We start from the raw sequence: 12,510 nt of genomic DNA, 5'->3' as shown, positions 1-12,510 counted from the left end.
TTGCCCCATTCCAGCTGCAGACTTATTTTCCAGCTGCCCATAGAATCTCTATCAGGATGTACCAAAACTTGGGGGGAGGGGGAATTTAAAAAAAAAAAAAAAGGATGTCCCAAAACTTGCCACTCTCAGATGTTTGGAAACATCCCTCCCAAGCCTGCGCCTCCTCTAGAGGCCAACACTGCCTCCCAATCACAGAAACTGTTCCATCAACCCCCAGCATTCCTATGTGTGGACTAATTGCCTCACTCCTGAGCTGTGTAGCATTTCCATTACTGTCCCCTCCCTCCATATTCTGTTACCCCGAGGGTCTGGTGTCATCTCTCACCTGGACCTTCCTGCCTCTAGCCTCACCCTCTCCAGCCCACCTTCCTGCTGTGGCCGGTAGACCCTCCCTGACTCCCTGTACCTCCCAGGTAAAGTTCACACCCCTTACCTTGGCTTCCAAGCCCTCCATGACTGGCCTCTCTGCTTCTGCCCCCTTCTTACCTCCTTCACATGCTCCACCTTGAAGCCAAACAGCTTCAGCCACAGCCCACCCTCTGGCTTTATTCTACACAGATGCCCTTCCCTTCCATCCTCTGCCTCACTCACATCTGCCCACCCATCAGGAGAGCCCAGGGCAGTTCCCTCTTCCAGGAAGCCCCCCCTCCTCTGAAACCCCACAGTCTTATCTGCCTCATTCTGCACTTGGCCTTGGCCATTTCTCTGCATGCTGGCCTCCCTGCTGAGAGTAAAAGCAGAAGCTGTTGCTCCGTAGCCTCAAATCCCTGAACCTGGCACAGAGCTTGGCACACAGTAGGGCTTCCGACCCCTGGGATCCCCATGCAGTGATTTTTCCCACCTCAGCCCTCAGCAGACCCTCTGGGACAATTAAGACGGCGGAGGGTGGTAGGGGTGGGGGTGGGGCTACTACTCAGACATGAAATATATTGGGATCTTCAGCATGATTCATGAAATTCTGTCCTAAAGGACAGTCTCCAAAGTGATCCCCATGGGACTAGGGGAGGGGGTTTGTCCTGGTGGTTGAGCAGTGGCTTGGAAAACAAAGGGATGGGCTTCTGGGTGTATGTGGACTGCCAGGGGGTGACAGCAAGGAGAGTCTCAAACAGTACTGCCCTGGCTTCCCAGATAGAGGGAATGAGCACCAGGAAACAATCAGTTTGTCCAGGGTCCCCAGAGGGTCAGGTCCGAGCAGACCTGGCCTGGCTGGGCCCTCCCTCCCCCATCCCAAGGACCCTATACTCTAGACAGAAGGGCAGCGACCACATGACTCCTGGGACTGGGGCAGGCTTCACTGAACACTGATTAAGTTCACCCATTCAGGAAGCCCCTTGCACTATGCTGGGACAGATGCTGGGACAGGGAATCCGCAGATGAATCAGAGCACTCACAGCTTAGTTGGAGAGATAAGGAAAATACACACAGAACATGAGCAAGGCGGGGAGCCCAAACAGAAGAGGTGTACAGTGCTCTGGGAGCTCAGAGGACGCCAGGATAATTTGGGGGTGCAGGAAAGGAGGGGGGGTCTTGGAGCCCAGGAACCGGCAGACAGGTGGCAGGTATGAGGGGGATGAGCCAGGCAGCTATCTAGCAGTCCCCACTCCTCTCCCTTTCCCAATAATATAATCACCTTCAGGGAGCCCTTGTGTGTGTCAGGCCCTGTGCTGAGATACGATCTTACTGAAAACTCACAGCAAACCTCAGAGCAGGACCTACTGTTACTCCCACTTTGCAGATAAGTGATCTTCAGCTAGGGAGGCTAGGGACTTTCCCAAGGTCACACAGTGGGAGCATCCTAGAACTTGACTCCAACCCCTCTCTGTCTGACACAGAACCTGGGGTGCTTCCAGCAACTCAGACAGTAGCCAGAGACCAGGGTCTGCCTGTCTGGCTGACGACCCTGGGTGGCATCAGAAATTTTTTCTGCAGAGAGGAGTTGGCATCCCATCCAGCTTTGTTGGGGAGGGGTAGAGAGTGCGGGGGTAGCGGGGGCAGAGTGACTCCTTCTGGCATATCAGCTTCCTGGTTTGGGTAGGGCCCTTCTTACAAGTTCTCAGGTGAGGACTGGAAGCCAGCCAGCTGGGAGCAGTGGAAGGAGCATTGGGCTCAGAGGAGGAAAGCCCTGGACTTCCAACCAGTCACAGCTCTGCTCTTTTTCTGCTCCATGACCCTGAACAAGTTACTGGCCTTCTGGGCCTTACTTGCTCATCCATAAAATGGGGGTAATAATACCTATCTACTTGGGTTGCCAGGAAGCCTCAAATAAGATGGTTTATGAAGTACCAGGTGCCATAGATAAATAGAAACCAGAAAACCCTCCCTCTCTCTGCTTGGATGGAATCCAGTGGAGCCAGGACAGAGAATACTGCATTTGGCCCCTCCTGGCTGTATGTTCCCAGCTCAGGGCAGCCTTTGATCTTGTAGCAAGACTTGACTCAGTCAGACAAGGTCCCAATCCAGGGCCGACTGGTCTGAGGCTGCTCAGTCTCTGCTCCCCTGCTATGGTGGTGGTGGTGATGGTGGGGGCTCATGTCCCCAAATGAATGATTGTGACCTCCTCAATGGTATATCAGATTCAACCATCATTTATTTAGCACCAGCTATTGTGCTTTGTGCCAGGCCCATTCATACCTGTTATCCCCAGGCCAACCAGGAAAAGTAGGACTGTTGGCCTTATTTTATAAAAGAGTAAATAGATTCAGAGAGGTTAGTCACATAGCCTGCGGTCACACAGCCAGCAAGGGCAGAGACTAGGTAGGAAAGAAGCTCTGGGCAACTCCCAAGTCTGCAGGCCCCTCCGCTCTACCACATGGCCTCTCTGGGCCCCCTGTCCCCACCCCCAGTCTCCATGGGGGCACCTCCTAGGGGTTGCATCAGGGTTTCAGTGAAAGGTTGGTAGAGACCCAGGTAAGATCCTTATTTCCTATTTTCGATGTGATGCTATTGGCCCAGACAGCATCTAGCACCTCTTCCTACCCTGGCATTTGAGGTAGTCTGGACTGATGGAATGTAGAAAGGGCCTTGGATTGCCCTGCAAACCTCTGCCCACCTTCCAAAGGGTGACCCTTGCTGTGCCTAGCGTCCCAGTGGAGAGCACCTTTTGGGACACATTCCCTGAGACCCTCTGGAGGTCAGATGCCGGTCCTGGCCCTAAGGGTCGTGGGTGTTTCCTGGGCGCCCGCCCCTCCCACTGCAGCCCCTCTGCTGGGGGGGCCCCTGATGCCCACTCACACTGGATGTACCAGGCCCTCCAGATGGCGTTGTTGAGGCGGATCTTGTCCCGGCAAAGCAGCTTGAGGCCTTTGAAATTCTTCCACTTGGGAGACACCAGCTTGCCACTGTCAGAGGGAGAAGGCTGGGTCAGGCAGGGAGGGTGGGGGGGGGGGGTTTACGGGGGAAGCTAAGAGGGGCCTCCTGCAGGGCTGGCTCCCCGGCTCTTCCGAACACTGAGTACTCATGCATGCGGGCCATCAAAGGGCTCCCCGCTCCCAGAATCCTGCAAATCCTGCCCCACACTCTAACCTGCCTGAAATTCCTACCCTGAGTCTCAGACCTTTAAAAAATATCCCCCAAGGTCCCTGCTAGGAGCCCTTGTATTCTCTGGTGGAAGCTGCTCATTAACCTACCACCAAAACTAAAGCCAGGGCTGAAACCTATTTACCAGGACAATAATGCCAGTGGCCTCACAGACATCTGTCTGTATGCCTGTTCAGGAGGGTTCCCAGACCCATTTCTTACAGAAGGAAACTGAGTGTCAGGAAGCCAAAGGGACATGCCCAAGGTCACTTGGTGGAGATTCATTCAGGCCCTATGGCTTTTCTCCACCTGACTCACTGTCCCCCCAGGGGATGGATAAGGTATGGGGAGGGAGTCTCTAAACCAGAAGTGGCCTCCAAGCAGCCAGCTGCTTTTTCACTGCCCTTCTGGCGTCTGCCCCCTCCAGAGTCCAGGGATGGCAATTTGGCCTGAGCTGGAAGGGATGCCCCTTTCTCAGGGGTGTGTGCACGACAATAGCCATCAGGCTCCAAAGGAAGGCAGTCTGAGATGGTGGTGTGGTAGGCAGTGGGGAGGCAGCACCCTAATCCCGGCCCTAACCCTGACCCTAATCCTAGCAGTCAATCAAATCCATGAGATGGAAGGGCAGACCTGGTGGCTCAGTGGTTTAGCGCTGCCTTTGGCCCAGGGCCTGATCCTGGAGACCAGGGATCGAGTCCCATGTCGGGCTCCCTGCATGGAGCCTGCTTCTCCCTCTGCCTATGTCTCTGCCTCTCTCTCAGTGTGTGTCTCATGAATAGACAAAATCTTTAAAAAAAAAAAAAAAAAAAAAAAAAGAAGGGCTCTACACACAGGTGAGGGACTTGATTCTCACAGTCAGGATGTGCTAGACACAGGCGGAGTGTACCACCCCTAAGGAGCTGACCTGGGAGGTCAAGATGCTCAGCATCTATACCCCCACTGGTCCCTCCCTTCTCCCTCCCTCCTCATGGTCCACAAGCCAAGGCTGGACACCAGCCCCCTCTGGCCCACCTTTTCCAACCCTTGCTCACATGGGAGGCTGAGGCCCCAAGGCTTAGTTTTTCAGAACACCAGGTCTGCTTTCTTCTGAGGCTTCTCCCTCATCTTGGGGGTATGGGGTGGGGGGATGGCAATCTGACTCCTACAACCCTTTCAGTGCATGGGTCACTGGGTCCCCTCTCCTCTCTGGTCTCCAAGCTCCTGTGTTTGTTTTTGGGCAGGGAGTGGGGAGGACTGCTATCCCAGGGTACCACAGGCCTCATTACCCAAATAGGGTACATAAGCCCATGCCTGCTGGCTGGCCCCCCTCCCTCCTAAGTTAGATAAACACCATCTGTCTAGTAGGGAGTCATGGATGGGGTGCACTGATACCTCCTGGGCCAGCTTCTTCTGTGGCACCTGGGGGAGACTCCTGAGTTTGCTGCCCCTGCCTGTATCCCAGCAACCTCTCAGCCCACCCTGATCACCCAGTGCCCCATGCCCAGCCTGCCTGCCCTCTTTCAATTTCCCAGCCAAGGCTATAATGTTTGCAGCCAAGGCAGTGGTGCTCGGGAAGATGAGATGGTGACAACATCCAAGTCCTGAAGGGAAGGATTTGGTCTGCACCAGGCTTATTGGCTAGGAGGGGAGGAGAGGTTCCCAGCCTGGGAAAAAAGCTTGGCACTAGGGTTCAAGGGCTTATGACCACCAGGAAGTCTGGAAATCTCAGAGATGGGTTGGAGAAAGCCTAGGACGCTTAGTTCAGCCCCACCCCCCACCCCCTACTGCGTCTTCAGTCTATCTTACCGGAATTCCCTGAGAGTCTCTCTGACAGGGTCCTGCTTGGTCTCTCCCCAAGGTCATGCTTTCTGTAACTAGCCAGCTCTGACCACAAACAAGTGTTTTCTTGGAACTTCCAGAACCTGTATCCCTGGGGCTTCTACCCACAGAATTGTGGACTATGCACCTCTTCCTAGAAGAGGAGTCCTCTGTCTGCCCACAGTGCCTGCTGAGGATGAAAGCTGGCCAGGCAGCCTGTGGACCCCTTGCCTTGCTGTCCTTTCCCATCCAGTCACTCTCTGGGTCACCCTGGCTTCCCCAACACACTCCCTACCAGGGGACACCTATAATTAGGGGTATTCAAGGGCTAAAACACTCTCTCAGGCTGAACCTCAGATTTTTTCCTCTACCAAACAGAGGGAAGCCCAAGTCTCCTCTAGTACTGAGCCACCTCCATCCCTGGAGCTTGGGCTGCAACAGAGACGGAATATTCTGGGTGTTAGGGAGAAAGCACAGCCCTCTCCTCCCCAGCTCCCCTGGGTCACATCAGGTTCTAGTCAGCCTCTTGGTGGGGGCAGTTCTTGGAGTGTGCTCTGGCCCCAAACTTGCCTCTTCCCCTGAATCTCCCCTTTTGGCCACCCATGGTCTGGGGTTGGATGGGATTTGGTATAAAACAGGAAGCTGAAGTTGGGAGCAGCTGAGAAATGGGGAGCGCTGAGAGAGCCCCGGGAGGAGGGGTGCCCACATTCGGTGTACCAGGACCTTAAATGCCCTGTCCCAGTCGGTCCCGTGATGTCCCAGGAGGCGGGGGAAGGGAAGAAAGGGACGGGAATTTGAACTTTCCTCATCGGTCCGGCGCCCTGGACGATCAGGTTGCAACATGACCTGGGCCCGGGGCCAGAGCGTGTGGGCCAAGGTTACATCGCTTCCAGCCAATGGGGTCGCGGCCGGGCTGCCGGTGGGGGGTGGGCAACACCCCCCGCAATCCCCACCCCAGCCCGGGCTCCCAGTCGGAGCTTCAAGGGCCGTTCTGTGTCCAGCGGTTCTCAGTAGGGGAGGAGGCGCCGCAGAGGAAAAGGAATATTTGCACAGAGAAAAGATCAAGGCCGGCCGATCCCCCTTTCACCTCCACGGTTTTCGGTTGATAATTTATCCTGGCCCCTCCGCTCCTGGGAACTTTGCTCCAGGGCACTGGGCCAGAACCCGGGTTCGCGTCCTCCCCTGGGACGCAGGCGTGGAGCCGGGGCGGGGCGCGGTCTGCGCGGTCTGCGGCGGAGCAGGGGTCCTGGGCAGCGTCAGGCGCTCAGCCTCGCGGCGCCCCGGGTCGGCGAGCCCTGGCCTCCCGGGCCCCGACCCCACGCGGCGTGCAGCACCCCCTGCCGGGCGACCGCTGGGAAACCGTGCCAGCTGCGCCCCCCTGGGTCCGCCCGGGGCACCCTTCTCCCGCCACCCTCGACCTAGCAGGTCCAGAACAGATGTCCCGGCAACTGGGGAGTGCGGGGTGGACGAGCGACTGGGAGTCGGGGCCATCGTGGGCGTGAGGGGTGTCGGCAGGGAGCAGGCATGGAGTGGGCCTGGGCCGGCGGCTGCGCAGGGAGTGGAGGGCTGCGGTGGCTGGGTGGGGAGTGACCGCCAGAGTGGAGGGTGGGGATGGCTTGGGGTCCTGAGGGTGCGAGGGATGCCCTGGCGTTCCTCTGGGGGCAGACGAGTCGGGACGGGAGAGGGGCCCGAGGTGGGCCTCCGGCGGTCGGGGTGGAGGGCAGGCGGTCGGTGCCCTGGCGGGGAGTGCGGGCGGTGAGCCACGGAAACCTGCAGGTGCGCGCTCCGGGCGGAGGGCTGGGCCGCGGTGGGAGGACGCTCGGGGCCGGGGCAGAGGGGTGTCCAGGGCGTGGTCGGAGTCTCCGAGAGTTTGGGGCCAGGTCGGGTGTCCGGGGCCCCAGCGCGTGGTCCCGCCACGGAGGGCCGAGGCTGTCGGGCCCGGAGCCGCCCTCACCTGTAGGCCAGGCTCATGCACTCGAAGAGGCGGGTGAGTGTGGGGTCGATGCTGCGCGGCCCGAAGTCTGCGGGCCCCATGGGCCCCTCCTGGTCGCGCCGCCGGGGCAGCGAGTCGCTGTGCGGCGACGACACCATGAAGTGACCGCTGTGGATGACCTGCGAGCGGAGCAGCCCGCCCGCGCTGCGCCGGGCACTCGGGTCCTCCGAGTCTGTGTCTGAGTCCGAGTCTTGGCTGGGGACCCCCCGTGGGCCGTGCAAGCCCGCGGCCAGACCCGCCAACGCCCCGGCCATGGCTTTCGTCGCCGCCGCCTCGCCCCAGCTCGCGGGAGCCGCCAGCGCCGCAGGCGAGGTCCGACTGGCCTCATTAGCATGGCCCCGCCCCTCCGGCGCAACAGGTCGTTCGAGGGGCGGGGCCTCCTGAGCGGGCGGGGCGGGGCGGGGCGGGGCTCAAATTAGCATAATCAACACACTAGTGTGAGCGCCCGCGTCCCCACTCTACCTGTGGGTCTAGAGTTTGGAAGAGGAAGAAGAGATCCTTATCTCCCCTCCCGCCCTTCCTTTTGGGGTGCCCTTACTTCGTCCGAAAGGGGTCTCAAGAAGAGTTCATTATCAGTCGTTCACAGCTGAGCCTGAAAGCGCCTCAGTGCCTGGCGTTCCTTGCTTCTAGGGTCCCACCCCCCACCGCTTAACGCCCCTTACCTTAACTACACCCCTCCCTCCCCGCCCTCTCTATCTCTCGGCTCACATTCACTCCCTCTCAGTCCTGCACACAGCTGGAAGCACCCACCTCTCAGAAGTCTTGTGTGGCCTGGCCCACGGGAAGGTCTCAGCACCCCCAGTTGCCATTATGATCATCACTACACCTGCACAGAGGCCCCAGAGGATTAATGAGTGTGAATCCAGTGGCGGTGGGTGACAGGTGGCAAAGTGGAGCCTTGGTCACCCTCCCCTGGCATCCTCCAGGCAGGCCACCTGTTCAACAGCTCTGAGCACCCCTTCTCCCGGGCACTGAGGTCCAGCTCCTGTCCCTGCTCTCACCCTAAGAACATGAACTGGGGTGTTTGATCTGAGGCACTCACACTGTCACCTCACTGGCATCTTTAACAGTCCTCAGAGCTGGGATTCTTGCCCCATGTCAGGGGGTGTCACCAGAGTCCACAGAAGTGGAAACACATTTGAGTAGCTACAGAGGGCCAGCTATAAACCAATCTAGAATTCCAGACTTCCCAACCAGGGCTATCTCTGATGGGGGATTGGAGGGGTAGAGGCCAAAGCTAACCTCCCTAGGTTTGGTGGGAGGTGTGACCTATGTCCGGTCACAGGAGGGAAAGAGGGGGAGGTGGTCAGCTGGGGCTGGAAGCTCAGAAAAGGTTCTATGAGTGTTTCCTCCATGCCCAGGCTCCCGAAATCAAATGGCAGTGCTTCAAGGGCCCTTGTGACCATCTGAGGCGCTGAAATGACATCCCAGGCTGCTCACAGGCCTACCTTCCCACCCACCCATGTCCCTTGGCCAGATACCTCTCCCTGGCACAGTCACCTCTTGGTCCCTGGAGCCACAGGTGCTATCTTCCCTTGTCCCCTGATGTTCTCTACAAGGGGTGCATTCTCTCTGCTCATCTCAGCCACATTCTGGGGCCTCAGGTGCCCACCTCAGCTGGCCTCTTCTGGAGAGAGAGCCATTCCTAAGTGGCTTTATTGGGATCCTTGGCACAGAGACCAACAGAGCTGTTCCTTATCCCTGTGTGCCTGTCTGGCTTTGCCCCTGGCCTGTGGGCCCTGATGCAGCACTATTCCTCCGGTGTCTGAACCCCCATGCTGAGCATGCAGGGACTTGGGGGGAATGCAGGGAGAAGGGCATGACAATAAGCAGAACTGGTGGCCACTGTGCAGGACAGGGGTGGGAAATAGGGCTCCTCTCCCTTGGAGACTCTTAGCTTCAGGTACCCTGGCTTAAGCAGAGATCTGAATTGATCCTCACTCTGCCACTAATTCCATGAATGACCCTGGGCAAATCTCTGTCTTCCTGGGGCTCTTTCTCTCTACCTATAAAATGAGGCAGTTGAATTCAGTGATTTCTTAGGATTCTGTAACTGTCAACACCCTTGGTTCTGAGTCTGTGCTACAGTGTCCCAACTCACCCCACTATGCTCCCACTGGTCTCCTGTCCCCAGGATAAAATCTCAGAATTGTCTCCTATGGTTCAAGAGACTTTCCCGAGAGTTGAGTCTCAGTAGGGTGGATTATATGTCTCCCCATTTCTCTTCCTTTCCCCAGCCATCACTTGGCTCTCAACAAGCACCTGCAACCTGTTCTTGCCCTCCTCAGGGCCTGATAATACCTTTGGGGGATGGAGTCCCAAAAAGACAATCATCCTGTGTGTAAATCAAAACAAAACAACATGACATTGTACAATAAATGCAAGGACGTTCACAAATTCTGATTCTCCCATGACAACGCCTTCAATTAGAATGAATATATATACACTAAATTTAAAAATATATGTATCTCTCCATTACTAAATTTTTTTTAAAAGAAAAAGTTTGGGGCACCCCGGGTGGCTCAGTGGTTTAGTGCCACCTTCAGCCGGGGTGTGATCCTGGAGACCCAGGATGGAGTCCCATGTCAGGCTCCCTGCATGGAGCCTGCTTCTCCCTCTGCCTGTGTCTCTGCTTCTCTCTCTCTCTCTCTCTCTCTCTCTCTCTCTGTGTGTGTCTCTCATGAATAAATAAATAAAATCTTTAAAAAAAAGTTTAGGGCAGCCCGGTGGCTCAGCGGTTTAGCGCCACCTTTGATCCAGGGCGTGATCCTGGAGACCTGGGATGGAGTCCCATGTCAGGCTCCCTGCATAGAGCCTGCTTCTCCCTCTGCCTGTGTCTCTGCCTCTCTATCTCTCTATGTGTGTCTCTATGAATGGATAAATAAAATCTTAAAAAAAAAAAAAAGAGCTGTCTTAAAAAAAAAAAGTTTAAATACTCCAAGCTTGGGGTGCCTGGCTAGCTCAGTTGGCTAAGCGTCTACCTTTGGCTCAGGTCATGATCAGGATCCTGGGATTGAGCCCTGCCTCATCAGGCTCCCTGCTCAGTGGGGAATCTGCTTCTCTCTCTCTCCTTGCTCCTCATCCCCCATGTATGTGTGCGCCGTGTGTGCGTTCTCTCAAAATAAAATCTTTTATTTTTAAAGATTATTTATTTATTTGTTTGTTTGTTTGTTTGTTTATGATAGACACAGAAAGACAAAGAGAGGCAGAGACACAGGCAGAGGGAGAAGCAGGTTCCATGCTGGGAGCCCGATGCGGGACTTGATCCTGGGTCTCCAGGATCATGCCCTGGGCCAAAGGCAGGCGCCAAACAGCTGAGCCACCCAGGGATCCCTCTCAAAATAAAATATTTTTAAAAACTTTTTAAAAAATAATAAATCAAAGCTCCAAGCTTGCTAGGGACCTGAATGTATGCTTCATCTGCCTTGTCCAGCCTCCCCCAATCATTATACCTAACCATATTTGAAGTAAGTTATATTACCTCCATTTTTCAGTTGAAGAAACAGGCTCAGGGAGGGGAGCCATTTGCTCAAGTTCCCACAATGAGAAAGGGCAGAGCCAGGTCTGACTGTGAAATCCAGGCTTCTTCACTCATAAGGCTGCCACTCTCTCCTCTCCTCTCCTGCCACCTGGGCTGCCCGGGCTCTCCCCTCTTTTTTTTTTTTTTTTTTTAAGATTTAATTTATTTATTCATGAGAGACAGAGAGAAGGGGAGAGAGAGCATGGACAGGGGAGGCAGCAGAGGGAGAGGGAGAAGCAGGCTCCCCTCTGAGCAGGGAATCTGATGCGGGACTTGATCCCAGGACCTCAAGATCACGACCTGAGCCAAAGGCAGATGCTTAACCAACTGAGCCACACAGGCGCCCCACTCTCTCCTTTTAAATGCTTCTACCTGTAGTCAACTGGAAAAGTCAAACCAACTGGTGGCATGGGGGCCCTGGAATGCCTAGATGTGGGCATAGCCAGTTCAAGGTCCCCTTGCCCAGATGACAGTGCAGGCTCGTGTGAGGTGGCCTGGCTCACCCTGGTGCTCCCTTTCCCATCTGGCCTCTGTCACCCACTGCCCAGCATTTACAGCCTCTCTCTACAGCCAAGTCTTGTTCGCAGCCCACAGACCCAGGACCAGGTCTGGATTGGCTTGTGAAGTCCTGACTGGCAATCCTGCTTGACACCACACCTGCCCAGTGTCCCAGCCTTAGTTGGTGGGATCCCTCCCCCAGACTGCCCCTCCTCATCGGGGAAGTTTGCCCAAACTAGCAATGCCACTTCCACCTCCAACATCCTCCTGGAGTTCCCACAACCCTACTCCAACACAAATTTTAATTGCATTTGGCAATTAAGTCCCAGGGAGGGGTGCACATTCCTCCCTGTCCCACTAGATGGCGAATAGTCCGAATCGCAGAATTATAGTTCTCTCTATAGACCAGTTTCCTCCAAGTGCAAACATGCAAATGGGTTTTTGTTGAATGAATGAGTTTAGGCTATATCTGTCTACTAACTGTGCTCCATCCATCCATCCATCCATCCATCCATCCATCCATCCATCCACACAAACAGATGGCATTTACTAAGTGTATATTATGTGCCTGTTCCAGTGCTGGGTATTTCACTTTTACAAAAGTTAAAAAACACAGAAAAGCAAAGATTTGGCACTTGTAATATCCAAAGAAAAAGTAGATTAGCAGCTGCCCAGAGTTGGGAAGAGTTGGGTGTGGAGAAATGGAATGACTGCTAATGGGTATGGTATTTCTTTTTGGGGTGATGAAAATGTTCTAGAATGAGATAGTGGTGATACTTTCGTAACTCTGTGGCTATACTAAAAGCCACTGAAAAAGAATGAGTTGATATAAGTGTATTATATCTCTGAAAAATCAGGCACTTTTAGACATTCTATTTCCTGGTAGGCATTTCCTCAACTGTGCATTGTGTGGATGTGTTAGTATGGTCATGACCATTTTACAGAAGGGGAAACTGAGGTTTGGAGTGATTCAGAGTGCTGTTGTGAGAATTGACTATAAATGGCTAATGTTGGTGGAGCCTAACCTAACCTGTCTATGGAATCTTCATAACAGTTCCTTGAGCTGTTTCAACTCATTTCAACTCATCTTGTAGACAACGAAACAGGCTTGCCAAAGGTCACAAGTAAGAAGAGAGCTGAGAGTCAAACACGGTCAATTTGATGCCAGCCTGCCCACAGGAACCTA

The 12,510-nt window shown here is 55.0% G+C and overlaps 1 protein-coding gene across 10 annotated transcripts in view; it reads right to left on the bottom strand.

The window, feature by feature from the left end:
- The window catches only part of MLXIPL (MLX interacting protein like), a 34,790-nt gene that overhangs the window by 10,837 nt on the left and 11,443 nt on the right, over positions 1 to 12,510 (bottom strand). For 5 of the 10 annotated variants that reach the window (XM_025425817.3, XM_025425820.3, XM_035718083.2 and 2 more), the window contains exons 1-2: positions 7,268 to 7,614; positions 3,232 to 3,338 (exon numbers count right to left, since the gene is read on the bottom strand). In XM_025425817.3, coding sequence (XP_025281602.1) covers positions 3,232 to 3,338; positions 7,268 to 7,560 — 400 coding nt within the window. In that variant the 5' untranslated portion in view covers positions 7,561 to 7,614. Of the gene's footprint in view, positions 1 to 433; positions 597 to 3,231; positions 3,339 to 7,267; positions 7,615 to 8,056; positions 8,130 to 12,510 lie in introns of those variants that run through there. The other 5 variants (XM_025425818.3, XM_035718084.2, XM_035718082.2 and 2 more) reach the window with 4 other exon arrangements.

This window comes from Canis lupus, chromosome 6 (assembly GCF_003254725.2).
Source record: "Canis lupus dingo isolate Sandy chromosome 6, ASM325472v2, whole genome shotgun sequence".
NCBI lineage: Eukaryota > Metazoa > Chordata > Mammalia > Carnivora > Canidae > Canis > Canis lupus.
This window is presented reverse-complemented; position numbering and strand designations above follow the sequence as displayed.